Consider the following 24978-nt stretch of genomic DNA (forward strand, 5'->3'; position numbering starts at 1 on the left):
TAATGAGATATTTGATTAAATAATAATTTTTTTTACCCTCTGATTTGGCATAAAATGTAGTGTTAACAACACTGTTGCCCGTTAAACGCCAATTTACAAAGCAAAAGGCGTAGAAAAAGTTGTAAAGTCAAACGGAATAAAAGGGAAAACAAGTAAAGCTAAAGGTAAAATTAATCACTACTTTAACAAGTATGCTTTAATTTTCGACTTATATTACATTTTAATGTATTTTAACAAAAGTGTGAAATTTGTAAAGTGTTAATTGTGCGCCTTTTTCTTGGGTGGAAATAGCATAGTAGCACAAACACACCCAACTCATTAAAACCACAGCAACACAAAATACACATAGTATACAACAAAGCTTTGATAAGCAAATTACATTTATAAAAACATATACATAAATGCATATCCGCGAATCTGCTTATTTGATGGCTCCGAGTGCCTAGGTGTTTAAAGGCCAAACAATGGCTATAGTGAACTTTAAAAAAGGTTATCGTAAACATTTCATTGCTTGATTAATTCGCTACCAAATATTGAAGTGTATCTGCATGTCACAATATATTTTCCCGTTTATTGTATGACGTCATGGTTTAATGGAAATGCTTTATAAAAATATGAAATAAATTGAAAACTTTGCTTCGATCATTTCATGCAACAGGAAGCATATTCATACTTTCAATAATAAGTATCTCACACAGTTGAAATCTTATCTAGCTCTTATCATCGAAACCTAACAAAGCGTATTTCCCATTCAATGATATTAGTAAATTTTTTTTTAACTGACACATTCTCATTCATATTTTTTATTGTTTTGAATACTTCCTCTTTTCTTTATAGCATTCTAAAATAGGAACACAGAAGCAAAATTACTATTTCAACCTTTAAAACAGTGTAAATATTAAAACTGTGACACAAAAGCCTTGGGCAATGGATATCACGCTAGGAAATGCCCATGCGACCTCTCGGCTTCCTGGTAAGTATATAGCTTGAATGAAGTGTTAATAAAGGAGCATGATCAAACATTTATTTCAAAATATGTTTACTAAACATATAAGTTAAATTTGTAATTATAATTATGGGTATAGAAATTTTATAGCACAATCTCATCAATATTTTGGAAATATTTATCGGTATACATTAGCTGTTATATATAGTTGCGTATCAAATTGGGGATATACATATGTATAAGTCAACATTAGTTTTGCTTTCAAACGATATAAAATTATATTTTGCCTGTTTACTTACATTTGAATTCCTTTATAAAAATGATTATATGCTGCATGTTGTGATTTTCAAAATAGTTTACCGCTTGTCTTGTTTGATATGTGTTGTACACATTTACTAATGTTGCTTGATAATTTTTTAATAACTATTTGAGAAATACATTAAATGATCAACTTTCTCTTCATTATTAATCATCAAAACACAATTTTCTTGCCGCTTAAAGGCTAAAAATTAATTGTAAGATTAGTATGTCATATAATTACATATATTTGTTTTTGGAAATAATTCGTTATTTTACCCCCGCAGGACCAGCGATAAATCCGGTGGTGGAGAATTCCGAAGAGCCTCAGCCGAGTTTGTCAGACTTGCATGACTTTGAACCCAAATTGGAGTTTGACGATACAGAATTACTATCGCCAACACCGTTGCAAAGTATGTACCCCATTTGCCTCTATCAAAATTGTGGACATTTGAATTTGAATATAATTATTTAATGTGTATGAAATGCAAGGATAACAATTAGATTTACAAATTATTTTTAATAATGCAATCGATTATTTTGTCAAATGTCCACAGTTGATTATTGTGATTGCAGCTGAAATATTAATTCTATTTTAGAGGATGTTATGGTTGACGATTTCGTATTAGCAGAAGGTAAGTCATCTAAACTACATATGTTCATATGTATATGTATAAGGAAAAAATGTTAAAATAAAACATATGATTTACTTTCAGACGAAGACATCGAGCCTGCGGAGATAGTAAATCCGCTGGAAGACGATTTCGATCAGTTGAGGGAGGTTAGTTAAATAAATAACAATTTTAACTTACAAAATATATATTTTGTTGTGCACGTATTTAGGAACAGTCTGAGGCCATTGGTATCGTTAAAAATAGATGCGATTTTCTTGGCACTGACAAGCAGGGAAGGCATATATTTGCAATTTATGCATCACGGTTTCCTGAGAAAGCTCAAATGGAAAAATTCATATGGTTTGTGTTTTGTGTTTACTGCTTCCTTAAAATATTTTATTTACATTTACATTTATATTTCTCCATTTCAGTGATGTTATAAAAGAAATCGAACCATTTGTAGAGAATGATTATATTCTCGTATATTTTCATCAAGGTCTTAGGGAACATAGCAAACCATCGGCGCAATTGCTTTGGAATTCTTATAAAGAATTGGACCGCAATTTTCGAAAAAATCTCAAAAATCTATATGTAGTTCATCCTACATTATTCATACGTTTCATTTGGAAATTTTTTAGTCCATTCATTAGCGACAAATTTCGTCAAAAACTCGTATATATTTCCAGTTTGGATGAATTACGTCAAGCATTGGGTCTCTCAAAGATAAAGGTACCCGATAGCGTATGTGATTTTGACGAACAATTATTTCGCAGTAAAAGCAGCTCATCTAGCTTTGGATACGGATACGGAGGAGGTAACAACAACACAACAAAACAAATGGCCAATACAGTGCAGTTTGGTGCTCCGCTTAAATTCATCGTATCCAACAGTCCATGTCTCAACTCCATACCACCAATAGTACGAAAATGCGTCGACTCTCTGTCCATCACTGGCATGATTGACACAGAGGGTATATTTCGTCGTTCAGGAAATCATTCCGAGATAATTGCACTAAAAGAGCGAGTTAATCGGGGAGAAGATGTGGACTTGTCAAATGTCAATGTTCACGTCATTGCTGGCCTGCTAAAAAGCTTTTTGCGTGATCTAAGTGAACCACTACTCACATTCGAGTTGTACGATAACATCACTAGTTTCCTAGGTAAACAAATATGCTGTATGTGTTTGGGAAATTATAATTTTTTATGTTGTTTTATCAGATTGGCAAAAGGAGGAACGCTCTCGTAATGTGACGCAGCTTATTAGGGAAAAACTACCTGAGGAAAACTATGAGCTTTTTAAGTACTTAGTCGAATTTCTAGTCCGCGTAAGTCTTACATTCCAACATTTTCGCGTTTCGTTTTTTTATACAATATATTTTACATATATCTACAGGTTATGGAATGTGAGGATCTAAACAAAATGACATCGTCAAATTTAGCTATTGTATTCGGTCCAAACTTTTTATGGTCGAACAGGAATAACACTACCTTGGAGGATATTCGACCGATAAATGCATTTATTGATTTTGTGTTGCAAAATCACAAGGACATTTATCTGATCGATGTCAATCAAGGTCATACCCCCATCGGCTGAACTAGGCAGTGTAAGAGTGGTGCACAACGCGCAAATATTAATGGAACTGTGTATTTTAGTATAGGTTTAACGAATAGCACCCGACTTTAAGTTTGTCGGTGCACAAGTTTGTATTATATACTAATTGGAATAAGATTTCATCATATATAGTTTTAAGCTTAAAAAATTTAAGAGAATTTTAAGAAATCCCCTTTGAATCACTACAAAGAGTTTAAGTAACGAATGCACTTTTAAATAACACAGGGTGTATATGACACTGAAGCAAAATGTCGTAGCAAAATAGAAGAGTGTAGAGTGAAGGATGAGCAGCAATTTTTATGTCAAATTTGAGTGTATTTTCTTTAAATACAAATCACTTTCAATTCTAGTAAAACTTGTTTTTTGAAACGTTTTGTTGGTTTAGTGATTGATGATGTGTGTACAATTTAAAAAATATATATTTTTTGTAAACTTATTTCTATTCAAATATAATTACTGTTTTAAATTCGTATAACCAAAGAAATTCATGCAGAAAATTTTGTTTTTTATGAAATAATTTTAATCACATACGAAGTCCTTTCATTTGAAAGTAGTAAATGGAGCAAAGTTTTAATACTGCCTCTTACTCTTAGCCTAACGAGGAGGCTTATCAAAATTGTTTAAACATTAACTCACGAAGTCACCTTCACAAACCTTTTTTCTTTGCTCTTAAGAGTACTTCTCTCCATATTTTCATCGCCTGCTAATGGATTTTTTGGGAGTTTTTGAAATGACCATCTTCTCATTTTCACTTGCAATAATCTCGGTTTGAAGGAATGGCACCACAACAGTGGGAGTTAAAAAATACCGATCGTCTTTACTCCTTGGACAATATACTTATAATTTCATAACGCATGTAAATGTTTGGTAGTAAAATAAAAAAAAATAAATAATTGGCGCTTCTACAAACTTTATTTCGTATGAGGTTTGCTATTTCCTTATAATTTTACATTGCAAACGGTTGTTTTTTTATGCGCATTTTCTATAAATAAAATAATGATTACAAATAATTTGCTGGTGCACCATTTAAATGTGGATGTTCTTCAATTTACGGTTAAGATCATTGAACTTCATTATTTTTCGAACAAAGAAGTCGCCATAACGATGTGAAATCTTCGTGTCGGCTATATGGATCATATCATCATCAATATAGAAGTCCAACTACAAAAGAAAAAAATCTTTAGAACCAAGTAAATTAATATAAAAAAAACAAATTTACCTCTGAACCAGATTTGAAAGAGCCTTCTAAACCACTAGAGCCCTTGGTCCAGACCAAGTTACGCATTTTGTGCTTAAAACAAAGCAAACGGATAAGCAGTTTTGAAACGTCATCTTCACTGGCGTTAGAATCGATAAATGAGGCCAATTTGACTAATGGTAATGTTGTGTACAGTTTGAGATAAGAACGTGTTGTAGGCAAGTCCTTTTGCTGACGCACTTCATCCATAAACACCATCAGTTGATGTTCCATTGGATCTTTAACGTAATCCTCCATCGGAGCATCGGCGGCGGGCGGGCATGGGCTAACAAATCGTGGACAAGCGAAGATGAAGAACGATTTAAATACTTCCAAATCGCCACATTGCATCTTGAACATAGCATCATGATAATTCTTTTCACGAAGAACTTGTTGAATTGACTCATCAATGCATTGTGGATGTAAAACAAGGCAGATTGCCAACAAGTGGTACATTTGTTCAGCTTGCTTGTTAATTTGATCGTTTTGGTACGAGCGCGTGCTGTACAACTGCTTGGTGCGTTGAATGTACAAGAGGATTTCAGAGAAAGTGCGAATAGCATCAGCATAACGGCGCATCATCATGTATGCGAATCCAACGTAGTATGAAGTTGAAATTTGGCAGGCAGGTATATGAGAATACTGCGACTTCTTGTGGATTTCTATAGGTTCCAGTACTTTAATAGCTTGATAATAATCGCCCAACAGTGAATGTACACGCAAGAGGCCTACCAAAGAGAAATAACCCAACATTTTATAAAACGACAATTCGCCAAACTCTCCAGCAACAGTTTGGGGATCGTTTCCTTGGGAAATTGCTTCCAGTTGTTTCTTAATGTTTGAAATATCCACAAGAGAATGAAGAACGTTTAATATGCAGAGTATACTCCAAACATTACTATGATTAACACAAAGTTGTTGGATCTCTTCCTGTGTCTTGTCAGTAAGACGCGCTCTATAATATAGTATGTTGTAATAATAAACGAAACTTAAGAACTTTAATGTTAAATTACCTGTATTGCGCAAAGTTTTGGAATTGGTAAACAAATTCATCAACTAGTTCCCACAACCAGATATCAGGTAATTCCAATGATACTGGATTTTGTGATGAAATTATTAGGTTGAAGAAATCGCAATAATTAAAGAATGAATTTATGCGTTGATCTAATTTAGGACCGCCAGGTATACGGGCGTGAATGTGACGGTAGTACAATTCCTTGTATAAAATTAAGAAAACTTTATCGTTATCTACAATTGACGCTACTTCTTGCTCATCAGGCCAAGCGCTTTTATCGAAATGATGGTCACTAATTTGTGGGAACGTATTCTCGTACATATTTTGTATATCGAATAGTACACCCTCTTTAATGGCCTGACAGAAGTTTTGAAGGAAAAACTTTACATTGTCTGGCATTCGACTTGCGTAGTAACTACGTTCATATTCCATATCCAATTGCGGATCGCCGGTGTGTCCATAATCGTCATAGTAGTCCTAAAATGATAAAGGGAAGTAAATTGATCACTGAAAATTAATACTCAGTTGATTGTTGTCACCACAACCAGAAAGTATGGTTATGTTATAAAATTTACAACTCGGTGTTGTTCATCAATTATTGATACTTTTAAATATACAAATTAACTCACAGCACTTCCATAATCCTCTCCGCTATACATGATGCTAAGTTATAGTTTTTTCACCAACAATATTGTAAGATTTAAGCCGTGACTTAGAATATAAGCACGCCCGCAAAAGTCTATGCCACGAAAAAGAGTATTTAATTGCAAGCCAATCGACCTGTTCGTTTTTAGAACTGCTATAACGACTGAAGAAACTGTCAATGAATGAAGTAACCGAGATTGCCAACTTTCATTTATTATTACTAAATCGTGGACATGAATAAAACATATATAAATACTAGGATATGTAAATAACTAAGAAATTAAGAAAAATTAACTTATTTTTCAAAAGTATACGATCCACTGCAAAGTGTCCCTATCCTCTAATCAACACTATTACTCAAAATGTAACATTTGTTCATTTATATCAATTAAGTTTATTTTTTAAGCACAAACATTTTTTAAGCACAAAAATAAAACATTAAATTAAATATCGCTTGTCTAATATCAAGAATGACAGAGCTCTTTTCGGTATTCTAACATTCTTTATTAAATAAAACTTTTCTGTTTAGTTTTTGTTTTGATTGTAAATCTCTTTCTCATCTCTTTCATTCTTTGGTGTCAAATTTGACATTGACGTTTCTCACACCTGCTCTAAACGGATAGTGGAGTATTTTTATTATTCACATTGTTTTTCCTGCAAAACTTCCTTCATTTTGCATCCTAAATAATGGTCTCTTGGAGCAGCATTTCACGTCCATTGACGGCTTTATCACAATATCGGAACATTTTAAACTCACCAGTTTGCCGAAATGGTGAGTAATTATACTTTGAAGTTGCGGCGCTTTTTTGCCAATTACATTACGCAACTGGTATATTCTATTCAAACAAATTATTTCCTTATAAAATTATAAATATTTTAGCCGTACAACAGCAGATACGAAAATCTGGACATGACCATCATCAGTTCACAATACAGCCTTCTCGATTCCAGTGGAATAAGTTCAAAGATTTGTTGCACTTCTACGTCATGATCGGTCTTATTCCGATTACAGGAATTGTTTTGTACACTAACATTTTCATTGGCCCAGCTCAGTTGACCGAAATTCCAGAAGGTTACGAGCCCAAACATTGGGAATATCATAAGGTTGGTTTTCCAAGATATACAAATTTGATTTATGTTTAATATAAAAGCGGCGAAGGAGGCAAAAACGTAATAAAAATTTATATGTATATTGACTGAAAAGAATGTAGCTCTAATGATATGAAACTAAAATTTTGATAATTTATTATTTCAGCACCCAATTTCTCGCTTTATTGCTCGGTACATCTATCCTTCTCCGCAACAAGAATACGAAAAAGCCTTGCACCATATTTTTGAAGAAAATGAGAAAGCTATGATAAGGTAAGAGAAATATTAATATAATTTTCATCTAAATATTATATTCATTAATTTTCTAGACAACTTGAGAAAGAGGTGAATGAAAAAATGGCGGAACGTAATGATTACAAAGCCTATTACTACAGACCTGCCATCGCCAAATATCATAGAATTTCTAAAGAGGCTGCCGATCAATTGGAATCAATAAGAGGCACTAAATAAATGTTTTAAATCGGTTTTATTTGTAAAAAAACGATGATTAAAGTTAAAAATTGGAGATTGTAATGTTCCAATTAATAGTTAAAATAAACGCATTAGGTTGCTCTTAAACGATTTTTTATTAATATAAAAATTACTTAAACATATTAAATAAGTTCTTATAAGTACCTACAATCATAGTGATTATATGTACATATAATACATATACATACATCTTAATACTACTAAGATAGTCCTCCTATATTGTATTGATTATTCAACCCCAAGCTTGGTTTTTGCAATAATAAAGAACAAGTTTCCCATTAGTTCCATGACATTCATAGAGGTTTTTTATAATTTGATCCGGTGCAGGAGCGAAGGTTTGATTAACATAAAGAAACTAAAAAATATTAAACGTAAACTACACGAGATTTTTTTCTATGATATGGAAAACTTACGATCTGTTCATTTGCATCTAGTTTTAGATATTGGTGTATAAACTTCTGTATCCAACTGACCGTTTTGTTAGGATCTACTGTCCATTTTCGTTTTTTGATTATCGGAACATTGCCTGTAGCATTGAGTAGTATACAAACTAAAAAAAAATCCAATAATTTAAAAGTACTCTTAACATGACTTCATACGCACTCTTTGAATTGTCTTTCTCAGTTATGGAATTATCCTCTGTATCCGCCATGACTGTATTATTTATTAGAAGGTGTTCCTCTTTTACAAAGTGTATATTTCAATAATCTGTTTTATCAAAAACAAATTACTATACAACAGCTGTTTGCCCAACAATGTGTATCGATAAAAGTGACTTCGTTGCCACTAGGGAAAAAGTTAACTTGAGTTTACATAAACTTTTGAAGAAATATTTATAAATCGTAAACCAACTAACATATATTTCATACAAAAATCTGATGTTATTACAAAAGAATTAGTCGGATTTATTTTATTTTAGTATTCGCGTATATTCGTACGTTTTCTGCCAAAAGTCATACAAAACATCAACAAAATTTGTGAAATTGATGGTAAGGCAGTTTGTAGGTTTGACCAGAGAACGTAAATTTTATGATATACGTTCTCTAGTTTGACGTTGGACGATGCACGTGTGAAAGAAAATTGTTTTGAATATTTAGCTTTCCTTCAATTTAATACGATTCCGAAAATAAAATATAATTGTAAGCCAGAATGAATAGAAATTTGTTTGAAGGATCAGATGAAAGTGATGGAGAGGATCTCCAAATAAGCACCAATAAGGAGTATGCAAAATCATATAATAGTTTTCGTAAAAAGGAGTTATTAAAAAAATGTAAGTAAGTTGTTTTTTTAAGTTAAATAAGTATTTACTAAGTTTACTTGGTTTATAGTTAAGGATCGTGGATATGATGTTAATTCCGAGTCATCAAGTGATAGTGAGTCGTCGTCAGAAGAAGATGAAGTGGTCGATATAAAATTTGATAAAGAATTCCTTAAAACCTTGTCGTCATTAAAAAATAAGGATCCAACGATATATGATAAAAGCACACAATTTTTCCAATCTATAAATGAAGATAACGATGAAGCTGAAGATAAAAAAAATGTGACAAAAGATAAAAAACATAAACCAGTAACGTTAAAGGATTATGAACGTCAAGTTATTTTGGACAAAGGCGGAATATTTGAAGATGGTAAGATCAATGCAATAATTTCTACAAAAATATTGGCGTAATGCTAAGTTTTTTTTTTTAAAGAAATAGATTCCGAAGAGGATACCCCAAATCGAATACCATCACCAACGTTCGCCGAAGAGGAGCGTAAATTAAAAGAAGAATTTAAGAATGTGGTTAACAAAAACGATTCAGAGGACGATGAAGCTAATGAAGACGCCTTTGGAGGAATTTTCAAAAAAAGAAATAAAACGAAAGACGAGCAAGACAAAGAAGATGCAGATTACTTGAAATGGCTGGCTGGACAAAAGGACGACATAGAAGATCCCATAAAAGAATCCTTAAAACCCCTTAAAAACTACTGGAACAGTAACAACTTGCCACAAAGTGAACGCTTTTTACGAGATTATATTTTGAATAAAGGGTAAATATAACTCATGAAGAAATATAAATTAATACTCATTTTGTTATTTTTTGTAGTTATGGAAACACCAAGTCTTCAGATATTCCCACTTATGATGAAATCGTTGGGGATAATCAACCATTGTCGGAGGACGAACAGGAACTGGAAAAACAAGCGGAATTTGAACAAAAATACAATTTCCGCTTCGAAGAACCCGATGCTGAGTTCATAAAACGCTATCCTAGAACAATTGAGCAATCCGTACGCCAAACCGACGATCGGAGGAAACAAAAAAGGCAAGAAATAAAAGAACGCAAAAAGTTTGAAAAGGAACAGAAAATGCAAGAGCTAGAAATAGTAAAAGAAATGAAGCGAAAAGAGATTGAGGATAAAATACAAAAAATTAAAATGGTAACCGGCAATGAAGAACTTGGCTTTAAAGACGAAGAGCTTGAGGAAGACTTTGATCCGGAAGCGCATGATCGACGAATGCAAGAAATATTCAATGACGAATATTATCAAGTGGACGAAGGCGAAGAAAAACCAGAATGTCCATCAGATATTGAGGAATTAAAAGTGGAGGACTGGGACAACTATGATCCGAATGTGGAAGATGGCGAATATTATAATGATACTCATTGTGAAGATGAAGACTTCAATATGGATTGTGATTATGATCCCGAGGCGGCTAAAGAACAATTGCAAAAAGAACTTATTGAAAATACAAAAAAGAGAAAAGGCCGAAAAGGTCGTAAGAGCCAATTTATGGAAATGATTAAGACCGATAAACCAGTGTTTGATCCAGTCGATGAGAAAACTTATGAAGAATATATTGATGAATACTATAAGTTGGATTGTGAAGATATGATTGGCGACATTCCATGCCGTTTTAAGTATACAGAGACAACGCCAAACGATTTCGGCCTCACCATAGAGGAGGTGATGCGCATGCACCTTACCACATATATAATTTTATTAAATATTTTCTTCCTTTAGATACTTTTAGCTAAAAATAAGGAACTTAATCAATGGGCAAGTTTAAAGAAAACCATCCAGATTCGACCAGAACACTTGGAAAAGAAGGATCAAAGATTATATAAATTGAAAGCCAAAAATGAAGCACTTAAACGAAAAATATTTAAAAGTTTATATGGCGAAGGGTAAGATTTAACACATAATTTCTATTTATTTATATGCATTATACAAAATTTCTCCAATAATTTATGGTCGTAGGTCGGACGATGAAGGCGCTGAGGAGGATATACTAATTGCACAGTCAAATCCTGAATCCACTGAAAACAATCTAATAAACAATACTGAAATTAGTAAAATAGAGAATAAAAATAAGCGTAAAGCTCAAGCAGAAGAGGAAACCAATAAATCGTCTAGCATTAACGACAGTAACGAAATTCCAGACAAAAAACTTAAGTTGGATGATCCAAATCCGAAGGCTGACAAAAGCGCAAAAATAAATGAAGACGCGCAAACAAATAGTAAAAAGAAGCGTAAAAAACGTAAATCTAAAGCTAGCAATGCTGCGCCAGAAACCAGCACATCAGCACATCAAAATTCAAACAACCAATCGCCAAAAGACAATAAGCCTAACCCATTTAAATCCTCTAAACATAATCAATCTTCTTCGACAAGTGCAACCAGCTCTATTGTCGGAGAGTCGAGTAACTCAGCGTTTGGTAAAACCAAATCAAGTAACCCAAATAAACCAAATCCGTTTAAAGGGAATAAAAATAATAAAGGAAGAGGTAACGGCCAAGCAAACTCGGAGCAGAGCTCTCGGTCTGTATCCAACAAAATACAGAAAAAGAAATTTAAACCGAATTCAAAGAAATTCGATTCAAGTAACAAAGATTCCAAGGATGGAGTAAACGTTAGTGACGATCGTTTAAGGGCATATGGAATCAACCCGAAAAAATTCCATAAAAAGCAGAAATTTGGAAAGCCCCAAAACTAATTTCATTTAAAGTAACATTTTAAATAATTTTTACATTGAAAAGAAAACGTCGTTTTTTTAACTTTTGTGTAAAAATAGATTTTAAGATTATTTGCCTTTTTGTAAGTTACTAATTTCACTGTATAAAATGGAAATATTTATTTAAATGTACATATATAAATTATATTTGCGCAATATGCTCAAAATGGAAAAGAAGAGTTATAGTTTAATATTGTGTACACTAAATGTATGCAATAATAAAATTTATTTTTATAAGCTAATAAGTATGAGTTGTTATTTTAATCCGGTACAGTTCTGTATAAAACTTTTTGAATAGTTTTCAAGGATTATCCGTTAAAAAAGTAGCAAAGTAATATATGTTTGTAATTTTTCTTGCCTACAAAGCATTCATATACAAAAAATAGAAACCCTGCAAAATTGACAACAACACTCTGTCAATAGCAAAAGCGTCGAACAAAAGCCATTGTAGATAACCGTTAATGGAACCGCTTGTCAAATTTAAGAATTCACATTTTTATGTATGCATATAAACGGCATATAGAAATGAAATATTTAGAAGATATAAGTAAATAAAACTGGTGGACGGGAGATGGAAAGTAATAAATCACCAGATTCTTGCGGATATTCTAATTTTTTTTGTCATTCCCCGATTATTCCTCTTACTAATTATGGAGTTGACGTTAACTGCCCAGAAATGGGAACAACAACATTGGATGTACCCTTGTTCCCACAATATTCAAACCCTTTCGAGTTGTTTACCAACCAGGTAATGTAAGCGCACTTTATGCAAAATTAATGAAATAAGGACGTAGGTATTTTGCAGCGAACTGAAATATCACACTGGCTTTGTGATTACTCGGATGACATATTCCAAACATTACGTGAGACAGAGTTGCGACGAATTGTTTTGGGATTTCAATCCAAACAATGCACTTTTAGAGAAGCAATGTTGCGGTTGTTAAAGGTGGCTGCGGAACTGCATTCACTTTCTCGTACAACTTTACATTTAGGTGAGAAATTAATTTCAACCCTTAAAGTTAAAATAAAGAAAAACTTTTTTATTATTTGTTAATTTAGAAAAATAAGCGTTAATTTAATTGATTACTTAAATAATTTAGGTAGTAATAGTAACGTATTATCATTTATATATTTTGTATACATATTCCAATCCCAAAATCTTTTTTAATAAGTGTTAGTTAGTGTTAGATCACATACATATGTACATCGTTAATAAAAAATTGTCTCCAACTAAATTCATATTCGATTTAATTTTTTTCCAGCACTTTACTTGCTCGATGGTTTTATGGATAATTTTACTATTCGAAGCGAAAAACTAAATCTAACAGCATTAACGTGTTTAATTATTGCGGCGAAAATTGAGGAAGCTGATATTAATGCACCGAAATTTGTTGATATGAATAAGCTTGTTGGAGATGTTTATACTGTGGAGGAGTTTCGCCAAGCTGAAATGAAAGTTTTAATGTTATTCCACTTTGATTTAATCCGCCCCACTGTTGCTACATTCGCAGAATACTTTGCCAATCACATAATCACACTCGACGATTACCATCTGTACTTACAAAATTGGCATGGCGGTTTATTTAAATATCATTCTATACTAAACTCGCAAATGGAAATATTGAATTATACAACAACTGATATAGTTCCACCATTTTACCGGACTTATAAAGAAATGGCTACGGCATTAAGCAAGTTAATGTTTACTCTTGTAGACGAATCTTTAAGTTGTATGTTCCCCAAATTTTCATTAAAAATTTTACTTTATTCAGTTCAAGTATAAATTGCAGGTATCAAGTTTGTGAATGCTCGTCCTTCGATAGTAGCCGCATCCTGCATTGCTGCCGTGCGGCATCTTTCATTTATACGGCCTACCTGGACACCCTACCTCGTACAAATAACCGAATGTCCGGTAGAAGAAATTACACCGTGTATGACTGCTATAATTGCAATATATAATTTACATATAAGTAAAGTGCAAGCAATGTGTTATGCTGCGGCTAAACTATCAAACAATGGAGGAGCTATTTGCGATAGTCCAGAGTCTGGTTTTGTATCTATATGCGATACGAAATCTGAATCATCGGACAATGAAAGTAATATTGATGTTGTTGAAATTGATAATTGTTCACTATTGCTAGGTAAGAGGAGTCATTCAACTACAAACCTTAACGAGAATATCGTGGAAGAGCAAAATTTGTGCACAAACGATGAATATTCTAGTTTAGCTAAACGCAGAAAAAAAGTGTGAAACGGAGGAGTGCTTAAATATTGTATACCATTTATCTGCAGTAGTATTCCTTACTAAGATGTCAGTTTAATTTCGGTTACTTTCGAAATATTCCCCCATAAATTGAATATTCTTGTTTTTGTTTGTTTAATATTTTTGGGCATTACTGCAATGGGCAGTATAGACCTATAGTTTGTAATCCAAGTAATTTTCAATAAATTAAACAAGAGTGAAAAATAATACATATACTTGTTATAGTTATCTCAACTTGATTAGGCGTTATTTTCCGATTTTCTGAGCAATCATATTGGTCAAAGTGTAGGGCGGGTTGCAAACCGAAAGTGGTGTGTTCTTATTTTGTAAGACAAAATCGAGGTCAATTAACGAATTTTTCATTTATGTAATTACTATTATTTTTTAACCGTAGCATGAGTATATTACGACCTTAAAAATATTGAGGGAGTTTTAAGTATTTTAAAATCTGCTTTCTTCATACTATCACAGAATATAATAAAACTTTTGATGCACCGAAATTTCACTTATTTGCTAAAAATTTATTTTCACAGTTTGAAGAGTAGAATATTTACTCATAAGATAGTCGAGGAATGATTTATACAACATTTACATTTTCTAGCCTATCAGCCAGTTTAAAAATTTTATAATACTACTTAATTAAAAAAATATATATTTTAGTGTTCTTATCGTTGCATATCTCTCCGTTTCAATACATCGAATATAACATCCGAGGCGCTTTGCTCATTGTCATTATTGGAGTCATCAGAGTCGCTTTGTTCCAGTAATGGAATGGTTTGGGAGGAATGTTTCTTTTGCAGTACGGCAGATAATACATTCCCACCTGCGCCGGCATTGCCACCAGTCTGATGGCTGTTATTATTTGTATTGGAACTTATGGTAGTTTCATTGAATCGTAAGTCACTTTCCTCTTCACCCATTTCAAGGGATTCCATTTTTGTAAGAGTTAAATATTTGTGCAACAAATGCATGCAAATACCAGCTAAGCAAACGATTAAACCAAGAACGTTTATCAAGCTTAATTGATCGCCATTCAACTCCACTCCAAGGGCAAGTTGACAAATATCCTAAAAAATAAAAAAATGTGTATATTAAATGCATATTTGTATTTTTAAAAGTAAATAACCTTGAAAATTCCAGCAATTGAAAGTGTTAAACCGGAAGTTTTTGAAAGAACTAAATATTCACTACATTCCATTAGAAAAGCTAGTACTGCACCAAATGTGATATAAAACACATTCCGTGTAATCACGTCGTTAGATATTATGGATAGGTCAATGTTATACAGCTTGCTAGCTATAAAAAAACAGTATTTTAGTTAATTGCAGTAGCATATTAATTTAATTACATTATATTTACCCTCAAATGTTATTAGGAATGGTAAGACCGAAGCGATCATCCAAGGTTGCATGTAATATATCATATCGATTGGGTTGTGCAAGCCTAACTTAGACTTCTGCATGACAAATTGTGCAAAGCTCCATCGGATACCGCTGCTCAAAGAGGCCAACAGAAGAAATATAAAACCGAGTGTATTAAAATCTGCGGCTTCGTAGGTGAACATAAAAAGTCCAATAGCAATTAGGCCGACAATAAATATGAGGAAGCAACTCTGTAATTAAAAAGTCCTATTTTATTTACTTATTTAAACTTTTGTTTTGTATACCTTCTTTTCCAGTCCAAGCATTATTGCAAATATAAGTATAAAAACAATCGTTGAGGATTTAGTCATTGTATACAAAGAGATTGGCACTAGCCCTAGTCCCCAATTTGAAAATCCTATGTCGATGCCACTAGCTATACCTGCTGGTGCCATTTTTTGCCATGCCGTGTGTAAATCTAATTTTACTCTCGTCTTTCCAACACATATTTTATAAATTGTTCGCACAACAGCAGAAAGTAAAAATTTCAATACTAAATGGTAAGCTACGATGGTCATGGGAAATTGTAGTTCCTGAAATGAAGTAAATATATTTTAAATGTTGCTTCAACACATTTAAATCCAACACATACCTTAATTAACTTTTGTTGGTAGAAAGTTAAACCTATAGATAGCACTAAGTAAAGAAGAATAATCATTACTGTTCCGACTGCCATTTGCAGTAGGCGAGATCCCGGCAGAAGAGCGGCATTCGGTGAACCCGCCACACCTCCAGATTCATTGTGCACATTATCCCGGTTAATGTTTTTAGCGGCTAAATGTCCGTTTATGTAGCAATCTTCTTCTTCATCATCACTTTCATATCTTATGCGATGCTCAGTACTCAGCTCGATCTCCTCATTTTCGTCATCATCCTCATCATAATGTGACCCAAAAGTTGTACGTCGTGACAGTCCACTTTGGTTTACATCATCTTGTTTACTACTGCCGCTTAAAAGCTCATAACGCGGTTGGGTCATTACTGATGCACAAAATGTGTTTTTGGGTCCGACAAATATTTAATAAAGTATTCAGTTTTTATCGGTAAAATATATCACCGGTTTTGATTAGGTGAGAAATACAGGTATTGACATTAGTCACTGTTGTGGCAGTCGGTTCCCATATGTTCGCTTGCTTTGTTATTGAGCTTCTTCACACTGTCTCCAACTTTTACCAACGTTTAATAGACTTCTTTGTATACTTGTTTAAATGCGTTATCAAAGCTTTACAAATACATAACGAACCTTAGATAGCACTAATACTTTTCTTTTTTTAAAAAGGCAATATTGCAACGCCAAACAGATTTATTACCGCCTTGCTGACGTCCCCATTCATTTGCTGCTGTTTACTACCTTTGTTGTTGTCTAATTCGACAAATGCCAGTTTGTGACCACTGTTGCTTCATGCGATCGTTGCCATATGATATTACGGAGGTTGTACAAAAATATACCCTTTAAATTAAGAATGAAGGAAAAAGTCAAAAAGTTTATGTTTAAAAGCGTTTTCTCAATGTGTAATTAGTAGTAATTTGTCAGTTAACCTTAAATATATATAAATTATTAGCTTATTCATAAACAGAAATTTGTTGTAAAAAAATGCTAACAACAAAATTCTGAAAGAGGAATTTTAATTATCAGATGTAATATGAAACTTTCGATATGATAACATTTCCTTCCTAATTTTCTAGATATGTTCTTTATTATAAAACTAATTTTATTAAATAAAATACGTTGCGAAACTACAAAAATTAACGATTAATTATATATTATATATTATATTAAGTATAAATATTTACTATATCTTCTTCTTCTTAATTGGCGTAGACACCGCTTACGCGATTATAGCCGAGTTAATATTTACTATATATAGTATATATTTACTATATATACAATATAAATTTCAAAAAAAAAAAACAAATATACATATGTATATGTATTTATTATTTATAAGTTTTAAAATTTTAATTTTAGTTCACAAAACAAAACAGAGGCATCCGAACAAAAATTGCGTGGCAATACCAAAATTGAATTACTATACGTTCCCAGTATTTAAAGTAGGTTAATTTAAGTTAGGGTAAAATTGATAACGGTCTTTACAAGTTATCGTTCAATCGCATAATGTTCATTCAAAACGGACATTATGATTATATTTTAAAAATAGATCCTTAGGTAAGCAGATTTATTCCAAGTATTTACATATTGTCGTCAAAAGTAAGTTATAAGGTAAGAGTAAGGACCCTAGGACGCTGCTATGAACAATCTTAGTCGATATTACAATACGGTTTATGGAGAATTCTTGGATTGTTGCCACATAAGGTCAGTCTGTTAAATACTACTGTTAGCTTTGTTAGTTTGTTTGCTAAGGAGAGTGATCGGACACTACTCACATTTTGCAATTAAACTAAGACAATCGTTAAAACTGACGCGCTTAGAAAAATTTCAATCGAAGTAGCCATCGATTTATAACGGTATGATAGGCATAAATTTCATTTTGTAAAAATGTGTTAGTAAGTATTTAGTTTTGATCATAAATTATCTACAAATAAATCTTGTTCAAAATGCAAAATTATGCGTGAAGTCTCCGAAAAGCATCCAATATGTATGGAATTCCGCAAAGCGTCTGAGTTGTCTTTCAAATTGGGTTCCCAATCATATTTGCCAATGGAAGAAGAAGGCATCATTGTTTCCTTTATATTGAAATTGTGCAGAAGTGGTTTGCCTAAAAAGGACGATGTTCTAAACACGGTCCAGAAAATAATCAAAAACAGTGGTAGAAATATCGTCTGGTGATCCATTTCTATTCATTTTTTAAAGAAAAAAACACAGAAACTTGAAATTTAATGGGGAATGTTTTGCCATAAATCAATAACTAAATACGCCAGAGACGTTAGGTTTTACCGTCGAGGTGGTATGAGAGGACTTCATACAACCGCTGTCAAAACCGAACGATGGGCGTGACACCGCCCACTTTTAGGTAAAATCACATATAAAAAAAACCGCTCGACGGATTTCAACCAAATTTGGTATGTGGCACTTCCCTGACATTTCTATGTTACAGTGTGAAAATACGGATTGCGGTCACGCCTCCTTCCCATATAACACAATTTTAAATTCCATCTGATCCTTTGCATTCGAAAGTACAAAACAAGAAGCAATTAATATAATGAGATAAAACTTTGCACGAATAATGCCTTAGAATAGGCATTATGTTTGTTTTATCGGTGAGAAATTGAGCTTCGAACAAAGAGCCAACATTAAATTTTGTTTTAAAATTAGTAAAACTTTTACCGAAACGTTTCAATTGATGAAACAAGTTTATGGCGATGATTGCCTATCCCGTCGCAGAGTGCACGAGTGGTTTCAACGTTTTCAAAGTGATCGTGAGGACATAAATGACGATCAACATGTGGGCCAATCAAAATACGTGATCACCGGAAATTCCATCGAAACTGTGCGTGAATTCATGAAATGAATTGAACATCTCCAAAACATCAATTTATCGCATTTTGACAGAACATTTGGGCTTACGAAAGCTGTGTGCACGGTTTGTTCCGCACAAATTGACCGACGACCAAAAATTGCTCTCATCGATCGACGCGTGTGACCGATTATTTGACCAAAAATCACATTTTAACCATTAACCACTCCCCGTATTCACCTGATATGGCAGGTGCGACTTCTCCCTTTTCGGAAAAATTCATTTGCCCATGAAAGGAAAGCGTTATGCAGACGTAGAGGCCATTCAATGTGGCCCCAGCGACCTCCATTTGTTTCCAGAACTGAAAAAATGTATGCCTGGCAAGCGTTATTCATTAAATGAAGAGGTCATAACGGCTGTTGAAGCGTATTTTGCAGGTTTCTCCCTGCACGGATGGGATCCACAGGTTGGAGGATCGTTGGAGTAAGCGTATTAATGTTCAGGGAGATAATACTGAAAAATAAGGGAAACTTGAATCATAAAATTGTGTTTTTCTTGTCAAACGACAAAACTTATTGAACAACCTGGTATCTATCTATCAATCTATGTATCATACGTCTTATAGCAATGGTTATTTCAGTTTTTTTCAAGGCGGCTTTATTTTTTTAAATATTCACTTCAGTTTGTTATTGAAATGAAGTAAGTTAATTTTACCAACAATAATTTAATTTGATAAAGTATTTTTTTCATGTTATCGAACATTTTAATCGAAATGTAATAATTTTAGTCAACAGCTCACTGTTTGACATGTCCTCGCAAACGGCAACCAACTTCAATGGTATCCTTTAAGCGCCGGCGCATTCTTAAAGCGCACCACATATGTATGAACATATATCGGTTGGACGACCGAACGGGAGTGAAAATATTGGCAGACGAGTATGTCAACTGTCATTTTAAGTAGAATACACACAGAAGACGGAATTCGTCCTATTGTCTCGCTTCACATAAAATATAAGTTGAACGTTTTAAGCTCAGAAAAACAGTATTAATTGCTAAATAATAATTTAAGTGAAGCAAATAAAAAGCGAAAAATTCGCATTGTTAACAGTATGTGGCTAAGGAAGCGGAAATGTAAATGCGAAATATTGTTAGAATAAGTTGCAAGGAAAGTGTTGAGCTTTACGAGCGTAATGCAGCAATGAGCTAGCTAGGTAGTTAAATTAATAGTAGCGTACAAGAAAGCGAAAAGTGTTTCAACTTTCGTGAAGGTGATGTACCAGCTGGCAAGCGTGCGTGAAACATTCAAAAATATTTTGAAGAAAATCAAATAGAAATTTTTGGAGAAAATTTTGCTTAAATCAGCTGAGTCAGCATTATATGTTTTGACTGTTGTTGTTTGATTCGGTGTGGCGTCAGTGAAAAACCTTGATGACTGTAAACGAAAAAGTCCACCCAACAATTGTGCGTACTGGTTGGTGGGTAGCGGCGTCGACAAGGCGACTGTGTGCATGCGTGCTATTGTGTTTGTGAACCTTTGTCTCGGTGTAAAGTTCTGTCTGTGTCACTTGTGTCGGCAGCGGAGGTGAGGAAGTTAAAGTCGAATTAAAGGCCGGTCAACTGTAAATGTATGTGCAGCGAAGAGTATAAAGTGAAATGTGGGATATTACATAAAGAAAAAATATTCGTGCGTACTATGTATATAGCAGATGCTTAATTGAAAAGCCTTACACAACTTAACAGAGAAAAAATTATGTTTAAATAATAACAAGTAATGTGAAATGTTTAAGGCACGGTCTTGCGAAAAATAATATATTACATTATAATAATTGAGTAATCGAACGGAAAAACGGTTATGTTGCCCCTTACTGTTGCAATTTCGGCAACTCAAAAGTGAAATTTTCGCCATAAAAGCTTTAACAAAGTACGAACGCGAACATGTCAGCCACATCAAATATGGAGCAGGTAAGCGAAATTGTAAATAATAATTATTATTATGTAATTTAAATATTTGTATACAAAAAATATAATGAGCTTATAGAGGCGATCAATCGTGACTGAAAGACATGTATCTCGAGTTAACCTGTTCGTTATACCCTTAAGTTTTTCACTGCTTTAGAGGGAAAGTAGGGTTTTTAAATATTTCTTTATTTCTTGGCTTTAAATGAACGCATACTAACGGGTCAATCGAAAAGTTCTCGGCTTACCATTATAAAACGCTTTTTCTTCGCGAAATTAGCCTTTTTATTCAACAACGACCATTCTTTTGAGATCTGAGAACAGGAGTTAGGAGGCGCCGTAAGCAATTTGAAGCTCAATTCTGAAACTTTTGCCATTGTTGTTACTGATTTGTGACACGGTGCATTCTCTTGGTGAAATAGCACTTACATACTTTTCTTCAAATGCGGCCGTTTTTCGATGATTTCGTGCTTCAAATGGTCCAATAACTCTATATTATACATAGTCGCTGTAGGTGATACTTCCTTTTTGAATAGAAACGATTCCAAGCGCATCCCTAAATACTGACGCTATAACCTGTGTATAACCTTGTGTTTTTCTACGCTTTGGAGCGGGTTCGTCATGTGCAGTCCACTTGGATGACTGTCAACTGGACTTCGGGGTAAAATGATGGAGCCGTGTTTCATCCATTGCTACATATCGACGCAAAAAATCCGGTTTATTACGCTTGAAAATCTTTAAACACTGCTCCGAATAATCAAATCGTCGTTGTTTCTGCTCAAAAGTGAGAACGCGCGACACCCACTTGTCACAGAGCCTTTTCATACCTAAATATTCCTGGAAGATATGATGTACACGTTCAATTGATATCTTTAGAGTACCTGCTATCTCGAACAACTTCACTTTATGGACATCCAAAATTATTTGGTAGACTTTTGTGATGCATTTCACTCCCTCTAAACTTAGCATATGTATCAATCTTTGGTGGTTAGTTTTTTGGGGCAATGCCCGGAAACTCGTCAGCAAGCCAAATTTTTGCTTCATATTCTTTTTTCCCTTCACTACTTTATCAACACGCGAAATTCCCTTTTATCCAATTTTTTCACAACAACTGAAGTTGCTTCACTCAAGAGAATAATAATTCACAAATTAATGATCCGTCAGCTTTCACATTTATATGCGCACCTTTTGAGGGTTCTTCTTCTTTGTTGGCGTAGACACCGCTTACGCGGCTATATCCGAGCTTACAACAGTCTTTCCTTTTTACTGTTTGGCGGCGATTAGATATTCATACGGGGGTCTTCCTTTTCCTCTACTTCCCCCGGCGGGCACTGCCCGGGTCTGATTTGAAGCGCTTTCATCCATTCGGACGACATGACATGAATGAAGGCAAGACGAAAAAAACCGTGTTTTAAGTTAGTGTAATCAATTCACAAAATTTTGAACTCGTTTTTCTCGAAATGCTGTTTTCAGTGGAAATTTTTTTCAGAACGGGCCAATCGACTTTAAATTTGAATACAACCTTTTTAGATAGATTCGTCAGATATTGATCGACTGAATAAGGTTTTTAATAATAATTTCGATTTTTTAAGCCACTCTGGAGCTTAAATTTTTTATGAAAAATCTAAATTTTGACTAGTCCTTTTATCATTACATGTATTCATTTATGTATATAATAATATTTGGTTTTTGGATCTGAGACGTTTCAATTGATGAAACTAGTTATAGCGATGATCCCGAAGCAGATTGCACGAGTGGTTTCAACGTTTTCAAAGTGGTCGTGAGGACACAAATGATGATCAACATGTGGGCCAATCAAAATCCTAGATCACCGGAAATTCCATCAAAACTGTGCGTGAATTCATCAAAAATCAGCCGAAATCATCATTGATATTTATAGAAATGGAATTGAAGATCTCCAAAACATCGATTTATCGCATTTTGACTGAAAATTTAGGCTTACGAAAGCTGTGTGCAAGGTTTGTTCCGCAAAAATTGACTGACAATCAAAAATTGCTCTCATCGATCGATGTGACCGATTATTTGACCAAAAATCACATTTTAACCATTAACCACTCCCTGTATTCACCCGATAAGGCATCCATGAAAGGAAAGTGTTATGTAGACGTAGAGGCCATTCAAAAGGCTTGCATGGCTGGCGGCAATACCGGCCACGAGCTAAAACACTCGTTCGACATGCTTTTGGACAGTGCAAAAAGCTGTATTGAAGCAGAAAGAGACTATTTTGAATAAAATAAATTGATTTTGCCGAAAAAACCATTTGTTCTGTTTTTTTTTAACTCCTGTTCCTGGAACGCACCTTCTACCGTACAGAGTATTGGAAAAAATAATACATAAGTGGCTTACAGGGGTATGTGGAACAAATAAAGACATTTTAACATTTTAAAGTTCTATAAGCAAGAAAAATGTGCATAAACATTTTACATATACTGACCCAAGATATATGTATGCAGTATAAAGACAACCGGAAGGTCGCAAATAAGCAACAATTGGGCTAGAATTTCTATAAGTTAAATGACTAATCATCGATATACATACATATGTATATATAGAAGCAAACAAAATTAGCAATATTATTACATTTAGTTTTTTATGTCTAATATGCTGAAAAAGTATACCATAGATTGTATTGAGTTATATAGAACCTCAGTATTTATCTTTGAATCATTTCGAAATTATTTCGTAAATCCTCTTTATTCTTCATATCGTAGTTTCATTATTTCACATATTTCTACACCTACTCACTATTATTCTTTCGGTTTTCCCTTTTTGCCTTCAAAACCATTTAGTACGTACATATATCTGCGGAGTAAAGCAAGGATGACGACAGCGACAAGAGCTGGGTGCTATTTTTCACTTTACTCATGTTTTACTTCCTTTAGTGTCTGCTCCACTTCCGCCATTGGGGAAGCTGTGGTTTTCCCCTGCCTTGATAACACTATTGACTGCTTCAATTCAATCCAGTTTTTCAATATTCATTTACGACATCACAGTCGTAATTCTTCAAAAAAGAGTTTTCAACAGAGACATACCAAAAATGTATACAATGATAAAAATTGAAGAAAAAGGAAATTACAGGTCTTCTATTTATCATTTCATTTTTCAATATACATACCAACACATGAGGAAAAAATAGTAAGACTTTGTTCATAATTTTAAAATTGTTAACTTATTCTTCAAAATCTAGTATGTCGTCCCCCGCAAAGTAATCCCATTTGGCTCCTATACCATTATGCCAACGTTTTTACCAATCCCCGAAACAGTTGTTGAAGTCAATTTCCGGAATAGCCTTCAATGCGCGTAATGATTCACGTTTAAAGTCATCAATTAACTCAAAACGGTTTCCCCGGTTTTCTGAATAGCCACACTCAGACATCAGATGTAAACGGTGGTAGCGGCACAATATTGTTTTAAAATTTGGCATTATCGTGGTGCAAAAACCAAGAGTTGTTGGCCCATACTTTCGACCTTTTCATACGTCTTTCGTATTATAACATCTTGGTAGTCGGAAAGCATTGTATCACCGACGTTAAAGCGACGCTTTTTCTAGAAAAAGTTGGGTGATTTTGGAACCAATCGTGTTTTCACTTTTCTTAGGCCAAAATGATCTTTCGAAATGGTTTTCACTGATCCTTCCGATATTCCAACGATGACGGGGTGAGCATCAGTTGATGTTGATGGCCGTCCTGGACGTGGTTCGTCGAAAACGCGTTCTCGGCCCTCTTTGAATAATGTGTACCAATCAAAAACACTTGCTCCCGACAAGCAATTATCACCGAAGGCCTTTCCCAACTTTTTGAACGTTTCAGCATCAGAAATTTGATCCCGCACACAAAATTGAATGGATCTTCTTTTTTTGAATAAATAATCACTAGTGATTATTTTGATGTGACCTTTGTGGAGCAGATTATCGAAGAATACCATAATGAGTCCATCCGCCATCGCGCGCAACAGTTCA

At 33.8% G+C, this 24978-nt stretch overlaps 8 protein-coding genes across 12 annotated transcripts in view; 5 read left to right on the forward strand and 3 right to left on the reverse strand.

The window, feature by feature from the left end:
• The first annotated feature begins 77 nt into the window (after positions 1-77).
• On the forward strand, positions 78-3921 carry LOC120776893 (rho GTPase-activating protein 68F). 5 transcript variants are annotated; one of them, XM_040107954.1, is made up of 10 exons: positions 78-164; positions 838-973; positions 1448-1461; positions 1531-1656; positions 1843-1878; positions 1960-2024; positions 2087-2217; positions 2289-3016; positions 3075-3181; positions 3250-3921. In XM_040107954.1, exons 5-10 carry the CDS (start codon positions 1851-1853, stop codon positions 3448-3450), a joined length of 1260 nt encoding a protein of 419 aa, XP_039963888.1. In that variant the 5' UTR covers positions 78-164; positions 838-973; positions 1448-1461; positions 1531-1656; positions 1843-1850; the 3' UTR covers positions 3451-3921. The 5 variants fall into 5 exon arrangements, with proteins under 5 accessions (XP_039963888.1, XP_039963884.1, XP_039963887.1 ...); XM_040107950.1 differs by lacking the exon at positions 1448-1461; XM_040107953.1 differs by lacking the exons at positions 78-164; positions 1448-1461 and adding an exon at positions 256-489.
• Positions 3922-4360: 439 nt separating this feature from the next.
• LOC120776892 (eukaryotic translation initiation factor 3 subunit L) lies at positions 4361-6492 on the reverse strand. The gene is made up of 4 exons (XM_040107949.1): positions 6350-6492; positions 5719-6197; positions 4688-5660; positions 4361-4629 (listed from the first exon to the last, which is right to left on the reverse strand). Exons 1-4 carry the CDS (start codon positions 6377-6379, stop codon positions 4495-4497), a joined length of 1617 nt encoding a protein of 538 aa, XP_039963883.1. The 5' UTR covers positions 6380-6492; the 3' UTR covers positions 4361-4494.
• A 460-nt stretch (positions 6493-6952) lies between these two features.
• Positions 6953-8033, forward strand: LOC120778713 (NADH dehydrogenase [ubiquinone] 1 beta subcomplex subunit 5, mitochondrial). The gene is made up of 4 exons (XM_040110675.1): positions 6953-7137; positions 7246-7469; positions 7621-7727; positions 7784-8033. Exons 1-4 carry the CDS (start codon positions 7053-7055, stop codon positions 7923-7925), a joined length of 558 nt encoding a protein of 185 aa, XP_039966609.1. The 5' UTR covers positions 6953-7052; the 3' UTR covers positions 7926-8033.
• On the reverse strand, positions 8023-8691 carry LOC120778714 (autophagy protein 12-like). The gene is made up of 3 exons (XM_040110676.1): positions 8550-8691; positions 8360-8496; positions 8023-8301 (listed from the first exon to the last, which is right to left on the reverse strand). Exons 1-3 carry the CDS (start codon positions 8596-8598, stop codon positions 8179-8181), a joined length of 309 nt encoding a protein of 102 aa, XP_039966610.1. The 5' UTR covers positions 8599-8691; the 3' UTR covers positions 8023-8178.
• A 345-nt stretch (positions 8692-9036) lies between these two features.
• On the forward strand, positions 9037-12132 carry LOC120778170 (protein KRI1 homolog). The gene is made up of 6 exons (XM_040109906.1): positions 9037-9216; positions 9275-9574; positions 9638-9977; positions 10034-10895; positions 10953-11116; positions 11190-12132. The coding sequence occupies exons 1-6, from the start codon at positions 9096-9098 to the stop codon at positions 11923-11925; spliced, it is 2523 nt and encodes an 840-aa protein (XP_039965840.1). The 5' UTR covers positions 9037-9095; the 3' UTR covers positions 11926-12132.
• Positions 12133-12460: 328 nt separating this feature from the next.
• Positions 12461-14415, forward strand: LOC120777806 (cyclin-J). Its single transcript, XM_040109340.1, has 4 exons — positions 12461-12691; positions 12749-12935; positions 13206-13673; positions 13734-14415. The coding sequence occupies exons 1-4, from the start codon at positions 12515-12517 to the stop codon at positions 14192-14194; spliced, it is 1293 nt and encodes a 430-aa protein (XP_039965274.1). The 5' UTR covers positions 12461-12514; the 3' UTR covers positions 14195-14415.
• Positions 14416-14705: 290 nt separating this feature from the next.
• On the reverse strand, positions 14706-16969 carry LOC120777805 (solute carrier family 35 member C2). Its single transcript, XM_040109339.1, has 5 exons — positions 16220-16969; positions 15873-16160; positions 15566-15818; positions 15333-15502; positions 14706-15273 (listed from the first exon to the last, which is right to left on the reverse strand). The coding sequence occupies exons 1-5, from the start codon at positions 16604-16606 to the stop codon at positions 14872-14874; spliced, it is 1500 nt and encodes a 499-aa protein (XP_039965273.1). The 5' UTR covers positions 16607-16969; the 3' UTR covers positions 14706-14871.
• A 3323-nt stretch (positions 16970-20292) lies between these two features.
• LOC120778234 (serine/threonine-protein kinase pakD) overlaps positions 20293-24978 on the forward strand; it is a 158421-nt gene continuing 153735 nt past the window's right edge. The window contains exon 1 of the mRNA XM_040109992.1: positions 20293-21005. Within this exon, the coding sequence (XP_039965926.1) occupies positions 20979-21005 (27 nt within the window). The 5' untranslated portion in view covers positions 20293-20978. The remainder of the gene's footprint in view (positions 21006-24978) is intronic.

This window comes from Bactrocera tryoni, chromosome 5 (genome assembly GCF_016617805.1).
Source record: "Bactrocera tryoni isolate S06 chromosome 5, CSIRO_BtryS06_freeze2, whole genome shotgun sequence".
Lineage (NCBI taxonomy): Eukaryota > Metazoa > Arthropoda > Insecta > Diptera > Tephritidae > Bactrocera > Bactrocera tryoni.